The 18,603-nt window shown below is 43.2% G+C and overlaps 1 protein-coding gene across 6 annotated transcripts in view; it reads right to left on the reverse strand.

Moving 5' to 3' along the window:
* AGBL1 (ATP/GTP binding protein like 1) overlaps positions 1-18,603 on the reverse strand; it is a 331,916-nt gene that overhangs the window by 285,911 nt on the left and 27,402 nt on the right. For all 6 annotated transcript variants that reach the window (XM_038146649.1, XM_038146651.1, XM_038146650.1 and 3 more), the window contains exon 6: positions 1,941-1,978. In XM_038146649.1, coding sequence (XP_038002577.1) covers positions 1,941-1,978 — 38 coding nt within the window. The remainder of the gene's footprint in view (positions 1-1,940; positions 1,979-18,603) is intronic.

The raw sequence follows: 18,603 nt of genomic DNA on the forward strand, positions 1-18,603 counted from the left end.
TGCTGTGAGCTGTTTGTTGTGGCCATGGCAGGGGGTGAACAGCAACTGGGAGAGCAGCATGCAAGGACTGGGATGCGTGCAAAGAGATAAGTCAGGAGTGAGAGACTAGCTGATGATCAGATAAGAAATGTCTCCTCCATATCAGTAATCTGAGCTTTCACTGATAGAAAGGTGCAGCAGTGCCCTTAGAAGGGACTTGAATTGCTACTCCTCCATTATTCACCATCTCTTTGATTATCACCGTGTGGCAATCACTGGATACAGGGATACAGCACAACCAAGATCTCATCTCCCACTGGTTTTCCAAGCATTTATTCCCTGTTGTGGATGAAGCACAAGTTTATTGTGCTCCATCACTTATTACTTTAGGTCATCTTATACTTCTCCCTCTGAAACACGACAGCAACAATTTCCCAGGTCCATCTGGGTTGGTAATTTTTTTCTTGCACTGATGTCTTTCCCAGGCATATCTTGCTTCTTGCAGTTATGCACCTGATAAGTGAGCATTTAGCATCAGCTTCTATAAGGAAGGAGACAGAAGCCAAACAGTTTCTAGCCAGCCCATGGCTCTGCAGGTGGACAAAGTGGAAGCCTGAGATGAAGATGGATGTTTCTGACTTCATCAGGGAGACACACTGCCATCTGCCTGCTCCCTTTAAAACTGCTTCCTCAGTGCAGCTCTGCTGAAAGCAAGAGGGACAGTGAACCTCCAGCACAGCCCTGTGTACAACCATAATCCCCTGGATCACTTTGGGCTGAAACACTCAAGCACAGGCCTAAAAGGGTACCCCAAGAATGGCCACGTTCTGGTCCTGTCTATCTTACAGCTTTCAGCAACATCAAAACACAATCTCCCCACCATTTTCCAGCAAGGTTTTCTCAAAAGAGCCTCACAATATTCAGTCCACATCACTGCTGTAGCACTTTCCAGGATTCCTGCCTTCTGTTTAGTTTGCATCCCAATTAAAACATGCTCAGGCGCTTCTGGGTGCTTTGCTGTGTACAGCTTTACCCCCTGTTTTCATAAGAAATTTTCAAGTGCTATAGCATTCACCAGATTTGATTCCTACTTTTCTAAGAACCCCTGCACCACTCAAATGCACTGAGGCCAGGGCCACAAATATGTTAACTGTGACAAAGAAAGATGTCCTGGTGCAATCCTGAAAAATAATTCATCACTCTTCCAAGCATGGTGAATTTATCTCAAGGAACCAGAGCTGTTTCTCACATCTCCTGACCCACACTTCCCAAAAGACACAACCTGCTCATTTGTATGCAGCTACCAGAGCAGACTGCTCCAAAAGCCTGGAGCTTCTCATGCCCTGAACCACACGACAAGGAGAAAGCCAGAATACGTTCTTGGCCACTCAGAACTGCAGAAAGCCTCCAAAAAAAACCAGTCAGACTGATTTCTGATATATGATGCTCTATTTGATTTTACAGTGTCAGCACCATTTCCTAAATTCCAGCTACAGTACCTCAAAAAAAAAAAAAAAGAGACATATTCTATATGTCTTTTCTAAAACCACTTTACCATTCACACCCAAACAATATTGCTGTTATCTACATCCTTTTCTCCCTTTCCGTGGAAGAAACAACAAATTGGGAAGGGAAATAAGTATTTGTCACTGACTGGAGAAATTCCCCATTCCTCCCATTATACCAAGCCCCAGGACAACCAATAGTCTCTAAACACTCAAAATAAGGGTCCAGCCTGGCTGCCTGGGCACTCAGGGCACCATCTCCCACAGGGCTGGGGGTGCTCCAAGAATCAGAGCTGGTATAGGAGACTCCTGCACTCCTGCCTCTTTCCTGTGCATTGCTCTTTGGGATCAAGGGATGAGGGAATACCAAGGGAGAATGAGGTTCAACAGGATCACTCTGTCCAGCAGCACAGCACAGAAAGGAAAGTCAGAAAGAATATGAAGAAAAAAGCTTACTTGATTTCAGCAGAGCTGCCAGAGCCCCAATGGCTGCCCTGGGGAAAGAAGAGAGATGGAGAAATAATGTCAATTTCTTCAATAATTTTTGTAACCTTCATCTTCACAGTCTTCTGGGCCAGGCTCCCCAGATGGTCTAAACTGACAGTTTATGATGGACTTTGACAGAACTGCAATGTTTTACACCAACAGAGGATCCAGCCTCTGCAGCTGACTCAGTTATTCTAAAAGACCATTAGCCCTCTAGCTTTACTGTTACATTGATTTGTAGTGACCATTAAAATTTAAAGCAACACCCACAAAGTGATCTAACAAGTCTTTAAACTGCTGCCCCAGAGCTTTTTCTTTGTACCAGAGACTTGGCATTTGCCCACCCCAGACACAAGTGCTTCTACCTGCATCATCAGATAACTTCCATATCAAGCTGGGACATCAATGTCAATATTTCCAGCAAAATCCCACTCCTTTTTCTGTTTTCCCAAAACAAGCTTCACTCCTATCCTCCCTCCCAGGTTTAACTGAGAACAAACTGAATTTCTTTTAATTGAAACCACGCCTTGCCTTGCATTGCAGGGGTGTGTAGAGGGCCCCACTCAGAGGAGGACTGGTAGAAAATGTGCTAAAGCTCTGTAGTAAAACTGTTTGCAGTGAGTAAGGGCAGGGACAGACATCTATGAGGACCTTCTGTGTCACTTCATTGTGCAGGTAAGCAAGTGAACCTGCCTGAGTGGATTGGCTGGGAGCTGGTCACTAACATTTGCAGCTTGAGAAGTTGAACTGAGACATCATTGCTCCCCCACTTCTGGAGGCAAGGTCCTTCCTTCATGTGGTAAAATCTCCATCCCTCTTGTCTCACAGGGGACCTTCCTTTCCAGTCATGTTCTGCTGGAGCAAGATCCCTGTTCTAACATGGCTTACTGCTGTGAAGCTTCAAGTGCCCAGAGCTGATTAAATAAATACAGCTACAAAAACCTCCAAAAACCTCCATTTCCTTAAAATGTAATCCCTTTACAAACCAATCCCCAAATAAAATTTTATTAAGTTCCAGACTGAGCCAATTATCATCCTGCAGTAAATAAATATTTTTTGTCACCAAGCTCCTGCTTTTTGTGTGTCCAAACAGCAGCTGAGACTAAGATTCAAGAGCTGGTTCTTGCAAATACTAGGTCAACATCTCTATCTAAAGTCATTATTTCATAACGAATCTGTCAGAGTTCAACAACAGCTTTACAAACAGCAAAGAAATCACACTCAAATACAGATAGAACAGGAAATCAGCAGCTAAAAATCTCACCAGTGGAAGCACAGCCATGTTTTCATTACTTTTAGCACCAACTGAACAGCAGTTATTCAGATGGTGGAGGAGTAATGTCATCCCCCCAGCTATTCAGCCTGCTCAGAAAGGAACACTCTACAGCCACTGATCACTCAGTCTCTCCCCAAGTTCAAAGCCTAGGACAAAGTAAACAACTCTAAGCAAGTTAAAATTCCACCCAGAGCATCTCCCAAAGCTCACACTCCAGTATGTCTTTAAAGAGAGACTGCTCTACATACCTATGTTTTACAGGCCTAATGTGATGTCTCAATCACCTGCTAGAGCAGCAGGGCAATGAAGGAATGACCAAAATATCTCTGGCTCCAAGCAGAAGAGTTCTCAGTATTTCCTCCAGGCATCTGTTTTATGTTGTAGGTGCTTATGAGCATTGCTAAGAGTTTCAGCAGAGCTACACTACTGTCATAAAGACAACACTGCCAGCAAACCTCCCTTCAGACAATAAATCAGCAAATCTGGATCTTCCAATGCTTTTGAGGGAGGTCTGTGAGCCACATTGTATGCAGACAGAATTCCCAGAGCATGTTCTCAGTCTAATCTCAAGTTCCGACTGCCCAGGTAGGACCTAGGTGCAGACCTAGTAGACAGACTCCAATGATATGCATTGTTTTAGAAGAGATTTTGAGAGAAAAAAAACATAATAGATATGAGGCTAAAGTGCAAAACAGGTAAAATAATTTTTAGGGATAAAACAGACTCACCAAGAGTAGATCAAGCCAGCCTAAGTGGGTATCTTTGATAAAAAAACCAAATTCTTCTACACAAGGAAAGTGTGGTAGATCAATTTATCTGTACTTCAATAAAGCATTTGATATGATGCCACACTGAAAATTATTAGCCAAGCTGGAGAACGTGGGGATTAGTGTAAGAATTACAATGTGGGAAAGGAATTGGTTAAAGACCCAATGACAAGAGTTGTGCTAGAAGAGGAATTATTAGTCTAGAGGGAACTTATGTGTGGAAGTCCTCAAGGATCTTTTCAGACTGATCTTATTTCAGCTTTTCTTTAATGACCTTGGCACAAAAAGTCAGAGTATACTAACAAAATCTGCTGACTGTGTGAAGTCAGGAGCTGCTGCCAATAGCAAGGAGTTCAGAATATCTTTCAGGAGTAACAAGATGTTCTTGAGTTCTGAAGGAATAGAAATGTGATGAAATATAATAGTCAAAGTGCAAGGTTAAGCAGTTAGGGTTTAATAAGGATTACTGTTATGACCAGGGGCTCATAATTTGGAAATGAGTAGAAGGACACCCTGGATATATGAGCCCATTAAAGGATAAGGACAAGCATAACCAGCAGGGTGACAACCATGAAAAGGACAGATCAGTTCTCAGAAAACCAGTGGAGAAAGGAGCATGGACGTTGTCATAGAAGGCTTCACCTGAACAGCTGTGTGCAGAACTCAGAAGGAACCATGCAGAAACCTGCCAAGGAAATCATTATGGTACCAGAGACATAACTCATTAGGAGCCTTAAGGATCAGAGTTTAGTCACCTTAACAAAATGATAGCCAAGAGACAACTGGATTGTTCCCCTCAGACACACTGGGTGGCAGAGAAGTAAACATTGAGGAAGGCAGAGAGATACTTAGGCTGAGGAAAAAATTTGGCCCTCAGACAAATGATATAAAATGGCCATGAATAAATTTAGCTGGAATTGAAAGGATCGGTTTTAAGCACTGGAAAATGAAGGCATGAAACATCCTCTTGGCAGCAATGGGACAAACAACCTAATGACTTTGAAAAGGCAGCCTGGATTGCTTATAATGGGACTGCTAGGCCCAGTTGCCCACGAGGAAAGGGTCTGAAAAAAGTGACCCAGGAATGACTGTACCCCTATAGCCTTACATTTTAAACATGGATATAATGGGAATGAAATGAGAAATATGTATTCTAAGTGCAGAGTTAATCAGCCAGCCCAGAAAAGAGCAGCTGCATCAGCTTAAGATGGAAGTCCAAAGAGTCCAGAGTCCTGTGGCCAGCAGTGCCAAGGAAAGCACGCAAGGCCACAGCAGACACACAGTGCTAGGACTTGCAGAACAGATTCAAACTCCAGAAGCTTTCAGTCCAGAATTCCCATAAACTAGCAGTGGTGCCTTTGGGAGGGGTTTCAGCTCTTAGCTGATTTTGCTTCCATATATTTGCCTGAGAACTTTTGAACTCATGTAAACTCTTAGCATTCATAATTATCCTGAAAAAGGACTTCACACCTCCATTTGTTTTAAGTTTGGATTTTCAATCAGCATTGTAATTTGCACATTAAGTCAGGTGTTAGCCACCCCCAGAATATTACCTGTCTTTGATGCTGAACAAAACCAAACACACAAAACACCTTATGGAAAACAATAAATCATAGAAGAGAAATAGAAGCAGAATAGGCTTTCACTGAAAGCAGCAGCAAGACCATTGAAGCATCAATGGGGATATAGCAAGCCAGGCAAACTGTGTTTGTGATAATATCAGCATCTACTTAGCACCATACGGCAAACCAACAGCATCTTTGCTGGCATCAGGAGATATAAGATGAGTAAGCCTGAGACAGGAATGTAGAGAAAGGAGTTCATAAATTGTGGACAAGAGCAAGGACAGGGCAGGAGGAAGATGAGAACAGGAGGAAAAGTTTGAGAGCACAAGAAAGACTTGATGAGCCATATGCCAGACCAGAGAATTTGATAGCATGCCCAGAGCAAATCTCTGCATTTGTCTCAAGAAGGGATGGAGGGGAGATAAGGAGGGGGAAAAGGGATTAAATCATTAAAAAAACTTGCCAAATCTGTCCAGATGCCTTCCTCTGATTTTCTGATTTCTGTGGTAATACATTAGCAAAATCTTAGCAGTTTCATCAAGTCCAGTGTATTGCAAAGGAGACTCATTTATATATTAACCAAAAAAGAGACATAAATAAAGTTGCACTATCTTATAAAGCATAATAATAAATGCTGCTCCATAATCAGAAAACATTAAAAACTCCCTGTAGTAGCAGTCGAGACAGCCACTCTGCAGAATGGAAAACTCTGAAGTGTTTCCAAGTCAGCAGCTTGGATATCTGGGCAAGAGTACAACTAACAGACAGATAGACAAATGCAACTTCCAGATCCTTTGCTTAGGAACCAGGAGCAACAACAAAGAAAAACTCCATGTCCCAAGCCAAAGCACAATTGGATTAGCCAGTAAAACCAGGCTGTTAAAGAGCCTGGACAAAGGAGCCCTGTGCCTAGGTCACCCTTTCAGGTCTGAGCTGCCAGGATATTTTTTGCTGGAAATCACTTGGTTTTCAGAGGAGCCTGAAAACCAAGATCCCTTCTGTTTTCTTCTACACTCTAATCTCAGCTCACAGCACAAGGCACTATGATGGACCATCCCTGGCCTGTTCCTGTCTCTTGAAGAAAACAGAAGGACTCCTGAAAATACAAAACCCCACTCCAGAAGAGATACAGGGTTGACTGCATGGAAAGATTTTAATACTCACGCATATCAATGGTGCACAACCACCCAGGATAAGCCTGAGACTATGGACAGGGGACAGCAGAGAAGCCAAAGACTGAACAAAGAAATGAACCAAAAGGGCTCTGCAGATCAGCCCCCAAGTAACTAAACCATCCTTTCTTCTGTAAAATTGTGCCTTCTGCATGCTAAAACACAGAACATCCTCTTCAAATTATTGAATGAAAGCTAATGACTTGGTGCTTCATTATTAACTTCTTCAACCTGATGCCTAATTCCTTACAGCAATCACACCTGGATGATAAAGACACAAAGCACTATTTTTATAGAAATGTAAGAAAAAGTTCTGTCCTGTCTGAACCCATGTGGGTCAGCTCCTGCCCTTCACCCTGCTATTTCTCATATAATCACTTATTGCTGTCATGATTCTTTATACCACAAGCAGTGTGGGGAAGAAACCCTGCAATATATATTTGCACAGCACCAGGCACAGTGGACCCTTGACTCAGAGCTCAAAACCCCTAAGTTTCCACAGCCCCCCTCTCCAGACAGAATTGAGTGTCCTAAAGTGTATACACAACCTGGCTGCATTTTGCCTCAAACCCCTGGGACCTGTACTTAACTACTGGAAGTTATCCAGGCACAGAACCACTCACTGTAAAGAGGATTTCACATTTGGCAACTGAGATATTCAGGAACAACACGCAGGCACCACAGCAATAGGTGCTTTATAAATCCTACCAGAAGGTAGATCTTATCTGAGGCAGATGCCTTGAAAGTCATTTCCCTGTGGCCCAGAAATACAGATCTGAAATACTCAGGCACTTGCACAGTGATTTGTTTTAAAGACTTAAAACCAGCAGTTTCACAAGTCTTGGAAATATGGGTGGGGAAAAGCTGCTTATGCTGCTGGCATTTTCATAGCAGGGCTAGTCCAGGACTTATGCAAAAGCACCCATCATCTTTGTCCTCTTTAATTCCAGCTTGTTAGCAAGGCATTAAAACTTACACTGAAGGCAAAGTTTGCTTACAGTCTGCAATGTCCCACACCCTGCCAACAGGTGGAGTTGGGAGATCCAGCTGTTGTGTACAGATGTGCTGTCAGTGTAATGCTGAAAGATGAGAGCAAAAAACCCCCACAATCCTTTTCTAATGGATACATCCATTCCAGTGGCCAGCATGTCTCAGTTCCCAGGTTCAGCTCAAAACCTTCACTGCAGCATCTCCCAAACATCTCTGCCTCTTCTGTCAGGTTACAATCAGAGAAAAGGCACAGCCTTCCAGCCTCTTTCATCTCTGCCTCCCAGAAAGAATAGTGACTCCAGGCATCCTTACAAGTATCCTACTTCTTCTTGTGTACAAGTACAGAAGTAGAGACAGCTGTATTCGAAAAAGTCAAGCTAGTCTTTACAGCTCTAAATTAAATTAGCTTCAAAGTAGTAACAAAGAATAAGGTACATGAAATGCACTTAAAACCTTGCCAAAAGAATGCCCAGTGCAGTGCAGGACCAGCACTGCCTCCCCAGGCAGAAGCCATACCTCAGAAGATTATGTCAGCTCCCTCCCCAGGGTCAGATGTCACCAACATGGCTCAGGCTGTGACAGCTTGTCATTCACATCAAGATAAAGGGGCTGGGAGGTTCACAATCAGACAGAATTCTTAACAAATTCATCAACCAGGCAGCTCCAGGCTGACAGTGTGAGAACCCAGCTCTCTCACCTCAGGGACACAAGGAAGGGGACTGGGAAAGGGGGTCAATACTATCCTTGATTGATTAAGAGGAGCAGTGAGGACATTCATTGAGGCCACATCTGCTAACAAGCACCAGCAGAGCCCTATAGAACATCTCATACACAGTCCAAGTGTGTCAGGGAATGTGGTTAAATCCCCCTCCTTCCCCCAGGCAGCTGTCTTCCACTCCCAATCCAGTTACTACTCAGTTCAAAAGAGCCTGGTGTTCTCTTGGCTCACTCCTTAGCTGTCATTTTATTTGTAGCTCATCCATTCCCAGCAGCTTTTTGCTCTGGAAACCACAGGGATTGACATGAAGACTCTGCTGACAGGAGGAGTGTGTGCTCCACACATGGGGGAAGACACCCAGCCTCTTTTTTTTTTTTTTTTTTACTTCTGGATCATTCAGTCTTAAACTGAGTGCTGTGTACAGCCAGAGTAAGGGCAGGGAGAGGGACACAATCTGTGCACCCTGTTTAGGGCATGATGAAGTCAAATGACACTTGGTGACATACCCAGGAACCCTGGGCTCAAATCTCAGCAGGACAACTTGGGACTTCTTTCTCTAAGAGAACTTGAACTGCAGGTGCTTTGCCACTAGGGAGTCTCTGATGGTGAACGTTTCAGGGAGAGTTTAGGGGTACCCAAGGGTTTATGATGCCAGAAAATAAGGCTGCACGCACACCATATTGCTGGCAAACCACTGCAAGATTTTCATTTTATGAATACTCTCAATTACTGGCAGTGAAATATCCAAGGGCAGCTTGCGTTGCTGACAGCCCAGGTAGAGAAGTATCTAACGTGTCACTGCTTGTGCCCAGAGCTATTTGAGAGCATAAAAGGGAGGCTGGTTTCAATGCAATCAAGGCTGAGAGCCATAGCTCTTCCTGACTGCTGGTTAGTACAAACCATCTCTAAGGCAGCAGTAATCTCAGGGTACAACATCTTTAAAAAGCACTTTGTAGTGAAAGGTCCCCTTGAGCTGTGTTTTAAGTAGTCACCTTTCCTGCATGGAGCTGGGCTGATGCGATGGATGGGAAACCTGAGTTCTCATTTCAGCTTTTCCTCTGGTTTTCAGAATTTTGAGGTCTGGTTTTTTTTGGTTTTTTTTTTTTTTTTTTTTTTGAGGGGTTTGGTTAGTTGGTCTTTTAAACCAAAGAAATAAACACCTTTCAAAGAAGCTAATTCAAAAAAATGTGTACAACATAAGAGACTTGAAAAGGATATGAATTATGAAGCTGAAGGACTGAGAAAGCATCATCTTCCTTGATCTCTTCTAAGAAAGAAGGCTGACTTGTACAGAAGCCTTATTCTTAAAAATCTGACTTTTGCTTAAAGAGAAAAGAAGGAATGACTTATTTTGAACACAAGATAAAAAACTTCATTATTTTAAATCTAATGGCATTGTTTCCATATTACAAAGCCCTAGAAATAGATCCACCAGTTTGATTTTATATTGCACTTCACCCCTCTGGTCCTCTTCAGATGAAGCACATCCATAAGGTCCAGCCAAAGGAAACTCAAAGCTTAAAATCTCTAGGGAAGAGGGCTGGATTGCAAAGGGGTTTTTGAATGTGCCAAAGCTGGAAGCTGTTTCATGCAGCAGGTGCAAGTGCAAAAAGAAACCTATGAAATTAATCTTCTTGCATGCAATGCATTTATCAATCCCCATGAGCTTCCCAAGGAGCTATCACTTCCCCTGCTATGCACACAGGTCAGGCTGTTTCTCTCCATTACCAAATACCAAAGGATGGTGGACAGAGTTAGACCTGCCTGAAAAGCTCATATGCAAGTGGAATTTCAACAAAATATGCAGAAGAAAATGTGCAGAATAAGTCACCAAATCTTTCCTGTTTTCCAGCTATTCCCACTTTTCAATCTCTCTAATCATCGTGGTCCTTAAGTACATCCACACAGAGCCCTCCAGCACTAAATTCAGTGTGAACTGGGTACTTTACAGTTTGTTGGTCCTGACTGATGCTACCAAACAAGAACATGCTTGGAAATACTGGGTTATTCATTTGTATGCCACACTTGCACACAATACTGAGCCTAATTGGCATTATTAAATCAGCCTCCAATAGCGAACAATGCATAAACATGCTCGAGAACCACAAAGTAACATTCTCTTACAGATTCACAATAGGCACCTTGACCTGAATTTAAAAGGCATTTCTATGTCTAAACATGCAGGTAGCACTCAGTAGGATTTTTCAAAGCTCCTTTGTATACTAAGGTCAGAACTACCTTTTAACTGTACAAGTTAATCCATTAGCCTGCTGAGAGGCTTTCTTTTAAGGTTGCATTCCCTTTCAACCTCACACATTTAAAGATCTCTGAAAATCTGGACATTCATTCGGAAAATTAGGTCTCACCTAGGTACCTTCAGTCAGTGCCAATAGCCAGTTTTAAGAAATGTTTCAAATGTGTCTTTTCTGCTAGAAAAAAATGCCCATTTTACCCACCACGTGTGCCAAAACAGAGGGCTGCAAAGCATATGTAGAATGCTGCTAGAAATGTCTAATACTGACTAGTTTTGCCACAGGTAAGCATGAAGTTTTTGGGGGAAATAATGTTGCAAATGCAGAGCAGGGAGAAAAGCTTATTAATTTGCCTGGGATTTTCAATAAGGATTTAGCAGAAAAGCCATCCTGCTCTTCACCTCTCTCTCCATTCTGGGGTTTGTCTTGCTGGATAGTGAGGGTGGGGGGTGGGGATACTGCTGTATTGTGCAGTACATCCAGAGATACATCTGCAGGAAAAGGAGCCAAGGTGTGGAAAGCAGACAGCTTTCCCTCTGCCCTGCAGCAGCTTTTTGGACCTAAGACTGCCAGGCTGTGATAGGGGAGACAGAATCACTTGAGGACTGAGCAGGCTCACCCAAAACAGGACAGATGCTGCAAATAGGGATGCATCTTCTGCAGCATCTGTCCCTGCAAGCAGGCTGAGCCACCACCCCCAACAGCAGCACCCCAACACCTGCTGAGACCCTGTCCTTGTCCTGTCCTCGTCCTGTCCTCATCTCCACAGCTCTGCAGGACAGAAGTAGGACATCTGACTGCAGGGAAGGCAACCTGCAGGTCAGAGATGAGGCTCTCTGCATCCACAGCTCCTCGAGGTTTGCAGCATTTCAAAGAACAGCCTGTGTAAGACAGCGGTGGGAACAGCATAGGTAGGATCCTGAGAAAGAATGAGATGTTGGTTTATTCATTTCCCTAGAAAGCACAAGAGCCAGAGAAATAGGTTTAACTGCTAGATCATCCACATAGCACTTTGCCCAGCTGGTGCCTGAGGTTCAACATGCAGGAAAAGACTGAGTCAGACTTTGAGAGGATGGGCAGGAAGACTGCCAGGGGCAGCCACAGCACAGCCTCAGCTTCCCCCCCTCACCTACAAGTGAGGGGATTTGAGAGCAGGCAGTTCACACCGGCCTCAGTTGCAGCACAGGTCACTAGAGCACTGTGGAGCATGTGAGGCTGATGGTAAGGCAGCATCAGGCTGCTGGGGTTAGACCCAGCCTAACCCTAACCCTGATCTAGGCACCCACAGACTAATGAATTTGTTCAGTTGCACATGTCTAACTCCTTATGAAGCAATCATCTGGTCACATTATAATGCCAATGCCTGTTCTTCACAACATTTAGCTAGATAGAATGTTTAAAAGGAAGATAAAGTCAGTAAATGTTAAAATGCAGCACACACTGGGTCAAATTCTCTTGATATTTGCTGGTTGAAAGCTTCAGTGTCACACTGGCATAACTGCAGGGCTTTTTTGAAGCAGTAATTTGTATAAACCTAAATAATAAAAGTTAAGGGTTGGGTTTTTTTTTTTCCCCTTCCTTTCCACTGGAAATCTTCCATTTGATATAATCCAGCCAAACTCTGGGATCTGAAAACAGACCATATCAAAGCCAAGGCTGGTAGAACTTAAGGTGTAAATATAATAATGAAGCAAGAAGGATAAAGAATTAAAATTAATAGGAAAAAATCTGAGCATTATTGGGATTGTTCTTCCACATGCCTGGTTTTTCTACATAGTAAAATTTGGAAGGTGGTTAAAATTGGAATGACCACAAATTTTTAGGAGCAATTTTAAATAATGAAAAACTAGAAGGAAATTAAGCTTTTGACTAGACAGTGACAGCTGTTGTGCAATTGCAGCATATGCCCTCTGGTCCACACAAAGCCTGAACTGTATCCCTTTAACATGGGAAAGAAACACATAGATTTGGTGTGCTGAACTTATAGGATGATGCTCTCTTTTCTATTCTGCAATAATCTGTCTTTTGCTGTCTCAGATACACGACCTTTCCAAGGTTTGCACTTCAGGGGGAGTTTCCATTCCCATCCCCAGAGCTGCAAACATCCATGTTGGGAATCAGCAGCCCTGTTCTTCCTCACCAGCCACTTCCTCAAGTCTTCAGGTTCTCCCCTCCCCATTCCAAGCCCTGCCTCCAAACACCTCCCACAGCAGCTCAGCCCTGGGTTTATTTACAGATTTTACTGGCATTGCTGCAATTCCAAGTGCTGCCCTGCAGATAAAGAGATTGAGAAGAGCTGTGCCAGCATTGCTGAGCCAGAGCCCTGTGCTGAATCTGTGCCACTGCTGTTACAAAACTCTCTCCCTAAAAAATTCATTTCACCTTCATTGGCAAACACTCTATTATTTATTTTCTCTTTCATTCCCTATAGTAATTGTTTAATGACCATTCAAAATAGCCTGAAAGACTGAAAACTTCAGAGCTCTTTCTCCCATTGGAAATGAGTCCCTTGTGTTGCCTCTATCTCTAAATCCAGTTACCCTGCTGCTGCTACAGCTGGTGAGGCTCCAGCAGTGCTCTCAGGACAGGGAACCCTGCAGCAGAAAGGCTGTTGCTAAGGCTTTGACTGTATAACTCTGCTCAGGGCAGGTCTAATCACTGCTGTGCTTTAAAACCACTGATAGTTCTAGAGACTGGCTCACACTCTACCTGCCAGCATTGTCAGCACTGGTGGAGCTGGGGAAAAGCCTCAGCAACCACAGGAAATTCTTGGGGCTGATTTCCTTGTAGGGACAGCATTGTGCAAATGGCTTCTGTGGAAGTTCTGCGTTGAGTCTTATTTTCATTGTTTCTTCCAAATCGCCCTCGTCTATCTTTGGACTGAAAGCTTTTGTGGGGAGGATTTCACAGCTGATTTTTACCCTCTTCATAAGGGCAAGAGGCTTCTGGGTGGGAGGAGAAATGGCAATAAATCAAGTGAAAGGCAAAGAAGAGGAGATTCCTGGGCTCTCATGTGTGCTGGCACACAAGTGAGTGCACTCAGCTTTATCTGCTCACTCTGGCCTCTGTCAGAGATTCACGTCATTACCCAACTCAGTGATTTCCGAGGGGAATTCTTTCTTTGTCTCCTTGACACAGGAAAACCAGTGTAGGCAAACAGGCACAGTGGGCACTTGTTCATCATCTCCACATGCACATTCAGATAGGCTTTGTTTGGAAATCCCTTTCCTTCACTCCCCATCCTCCAAGGCTGCCTGGCTGGGGTTTTCTGAAGGCTTGGCCTTACGGCCTCCTCAAACATGATTACATGGGATATATTCCATGGGATTGTTACATGGGATATACACCTCAGAGAGGTCCTAGGAGGCAGGGGGATTGCAGTGAGGCACCCAGGTGTTAGTTTTAATCTGGTTAGAACAAAGACCAACAGCAAGACAGACACAGCAACATGAATAGTACCCCTAGACTGGATAACATGTCCTAAGAGGCTTGGGCAGCCCACGCTGGAGGCCCTGTTGCAAGCCTGAGAATTTGTTAGGAGAAGGAGGAAGATTAAAGCTCAGGCAGAGGGGATCTCCTGCTCAACAAACCCAGAGTCGCCTGCAGCATGGACATACCCAAAGCCATCCCATGAGCCCAGCCATGAACTGCATCTGCCATAGCCACTGGCAGTGAAAAGCCAACTTGAGAACAGCAGGGACTTGCCCTCACAGCATCTTTCCAAATATAGCACTCTGGCTCACCAAAGGGGACAAATAATGGGCAGGCAAAGAAAGGCCTTCAGCTGAAAGCATTGTTTCTCTTTCAAACTCTGACCTGAAATAGATGTACAACATAAGCTACAGCTAACAGAAAAAGGCAAACATCTCTTTCAAAATAACAGTCTCACCAACTTGCTCCATTTATAAATCTGTTCCCCCCTTCCCATGACGTATAAACTTAAACTCAGAAGTGAATTTCTCCACATATAACGCTCATTCACCAATTTTTAATGCCTCGGAGATGGGGGCATCTGCGGTGAAACATGCCATTCCAAAGGCTACCAAGAGATGGCACCAGGATTTCTGAGTGCTCCGAGTTCCAGACCTCTGGAACAACCTTGGGAGATGCTGTTCCTCCCCGCCTCATCAATTCCCCATCTATTTTCAAACCTCGCCTGAAAACATCTTTTTCCCTTGTCTCTACCTCTTAATTTTTCAATTTCTCTCATCTACTGCTATTAACAGTACCATGCCAGTAAAGTCTAATTCTGAAATGCAACTCTATTTGCTCTGCAAAGCAGCACTGACATACCACCAGTCTGAAATGAGATTTTGTAACTGATTATTGATATTAGAACAGGTCATTCTTTGAGAGAAACCACACAGACCGTAAAAATAATGAAAGAGAAGGAACTGCATGAAACTGGGACACCTCTGGCTCCAAGATCATTTCTTCTATTACAATGGCTCATTGCAATAAATTTGCACAGTAGGGTTTATTTACTTATCTTAGTGATGCAACCATCCCTGCTTCATGTTATCTGAGATTTTAGTCAAGTTGAAGAGACACTTTTTATAAAGAAAAATTTTCAAGACAACACTCTTTGTTGCTGGCATCGTCTCATTCATAACAGTATTTTTTAGTTTTATTTAACAGGACTTTTAGGATAAATCCCACATAGATCAAGGCCAGATGGGAAGCAAGTAATTTAGCTGTGATATAGCTCAACATAAATGTTTTTTCCCTTCCTATGAATTTTCTACACAAATCAAGTGAACCAAATAGTGTCTGTTTATTCTCAAAATGCTAAGCATTGATTAATTCTGACCACATTCCAATAGAATCATGTGTTACTTTCCAATTAAATATCCAGACTGCTCAACATGATTAATGACAAAACACAGACTAACAAGATGAATTAAGAATGATTTGCTTTTGATCTTCTATCAGGAACCATTGCCAAATAAACAAAGGCATAAAGCTGTACATAGAGCATTCCTCAAAAAGAACCCATCACAACAGCTTCTCTATCAGGTTGAAGAGGAACCTGATAACCTGAACTAATCACCATGTTTGTGCCTTGAGTTTCTGCTCTTTCTCAAAATACAGTCTGGCAGTGGCCAGATAAGCCACATATTCTGTTCCAGAAGAGAGCAGCTGGAAGTCTAGACCAACCCAGGAGATGCAATTGCAGTAAATGTTTATGGTGGTCTACCAGCAAGACATTACCCAGAATTAAGGATAGGGAAAAAAATCAAACTGCCTGCACTGGGGTCTAGGACACATTTGCAGTTGGATCTCTTCCATATGCTTCTCCATCATTCTCAGCAGAAGAGGCAAGTCCAGTATTCAGCTCATCCACAGTACCTGTCTCCTCTCTTGGTCTAAACAGCAGAGTAATATATATATATATATATATATAACCTTATATTCAAAGCCTAATTTGAAGTTATGTACAGCCTCTTAACTTATATCTTCATAATCTCCTTGATCAATCTGACACAATATCTGATTAAATATGGCTTTTAGCTTTACATGTGCTCTTTGATCACCTTGGCATTTCTCTTTTCACTTGCATGAGCTCTGCTTCCTATAGCCAGTAAAAATCTCCTCAGCTCCCACTATGACAGAAATAAGTCATGGCCATGGCAACAGTGCCATCAATATTCCTGCATGTTTCAGGCTCATCCCTCCCCAGCTCAAATCACCCCTGAGCACTTATCAGCAAAGAAAAGACACCTGTGGTATTCTCACTCCTCCTGGGTTTTGAGCCCTGACACCAGATGCCTCTGACTCCACTTGACAAATCTCTTTCAGCAGCCTTCTACCCGACCCAGCTTTAAATGCCCGTTATGCCATGTCCAGGTTGCCCACTGCAGGCTCATCCTCCACTGCACAGGGGGAAATAAACATTTGAAAGACCCCAAGTTTCTAAAGGCAAACATTTAGCACAGGTTAAGAGAACTTGCTTCTTTTTCCCTTCAGTGTGTGAGGAATTCAGATATCCACCTCAGGTGAAATAGAGTTACATGGGAGGATTTCCTCCCTTTAATGAAAAGGGAGATTATCAGCAAGCATTTGAGGCTCTGGAACTATCCAATAAGCACCAAACATAAGAAGAATTGTGATCAAATGTCAGAAGTGGGTAATGCTGGACATGAGCAAAGGCAGATAATTTCTGCATATCACATTTTCTAGTGAATTAATTTGGCACCATTCCCAGACCCTTTTTATTCACTTTCCACTTTTAATTAAGTAGTCAAACTTTACTGGAATAGCCCAATGTAGAAAGCCAAGTATTATGAATACCCAGAGAAAGAGTTTTTATTTCTGATGAATACTCACTCTTGCTGTAATCTTTCATACGAGGTTTATGTGAACACTTAACATGAGCCAGCTCTGCTCAGTATGATAAATAGATGTACTCACAGAAGTTTGAAAAACAAAGACATTTTAACAGACTATCCAAATTGCTTCAATAAAACTGTGCACCAGCCTTGTAACAGCAGAAAAAGAAAACATAATGGAGGGAACAACCATTGCACCAGTCACCCCACCAATTGCCATTTTCTAAATGGTACGGGTCTTCCTCTTATGAAAGGAGAATAAACTCTGAGGGTTTTGTTTTCAGCCTCTTTGATACTCTATTTTCAAGATGAGGAGTCCTAGAAGAGCCTGCACAACATGTGGCCACAGACAACCCATGGCTCCAAAGCCACTGATGAGGATACCTGACAAGCTGGACAGAGTCATGCAGAAGGGACCAGCTCCTGGCTGACCAGAGAGCAAACATCTCCCACTGTCACATTCCACAACCCATCCAAACACATCTCAGAACAAGATGGGAAAACAAGCAACAGTGTTGAAAGGGACACTGGAAAGTAGGAGAGGGGTGGAAGCTGTGGAACAGACAGGGAATAATAAGGATGAAAGGTGAAAAGAGCAGTGATCATTGCACTGTGTGAGGCATCAGAGATGCTACATTAGAGAAGGTGTTGATGGAGTGAAGATTTGAGCATCCCACACAGACTCCTATCAGATATCCCAGCTACTGACATAAACAGAGCTGAGAAAAGCAGAACATCATCTGGCCTTATTTTAAACTGTCCCTGTAAAAGGTATCAGCAGACCTCCTCTGCAGCACAGCATCATGAGAGATGGGCAAGACAGCCTTAAGTCTTGGATTTCACAGTTACTAACTCAAGAGATCTTAACACCACAGAGAATTCCATGTTTTTTCCATATAGCTTTTACCTCAGATATGGATAGTTCTGGAGAGATCCACAGTCATGGCACCAGCAAGCTGAAGACCTCAAATGCCTAACTAAAGCCAATAAAGCCCATGAGTCACAGTCTCAGGGGAATCAGAGCTACTTGGCACATAACCAGAGAAGGTCAATTGGAGCATGGGGAGACTATTTCTAAATACCCCAGAGCTTTGCCACTGGGAAAAATAAATAGAACTATGTATCTTGTTTCCACATCTTAGCGGGCTAAATAAATAGCTCTCACTATAGGGCACTCTCCAGGGCAGATTCTTAAAGTGACCTTGGCCCTGCTGCTGCCCAGGGCAGGGGAACACGGGTGTAGCCACCAGAGCAGTGGTGCATTTTCAATGCTGCATTCCTGGCAGCTGATCAGAGAGCCAGGGTAATCTCAGCTCTCACACTTGCCGGCTGTTCCTTCACAGCAAAAAGGCAAACCACGGTGGCACATAGTTATGAGGTGGAGAGAAGGTATCAGGAGCAAATACAAAGTGAGGGTCAAAGGATTTCTGGGACAATATTGGAGTTTTCCTCTCTTGACAAGTTAGAGGCTGGTGCTTTCTACAACTTATAGGCAAAAAGAAACAGATGCTTTTGTAACCAAGAACCACACCAAAATATCACACTCCCAATTTCAGCATAGCCA

Source organism: Motacilla alba, chromosome 10 (assembly GCF_015832195.1).
Source record: "Motacilla alba alba isolate MOTALB_02 chromosome 10, Motacilla_alba_V1.0_pri, whole genome shotgun sequence".
NCBI lineage: Eukaryota > Metazoa > Chordata > Aves > Passeriformes > Motacillidae > Motacilla > Motacilla alba.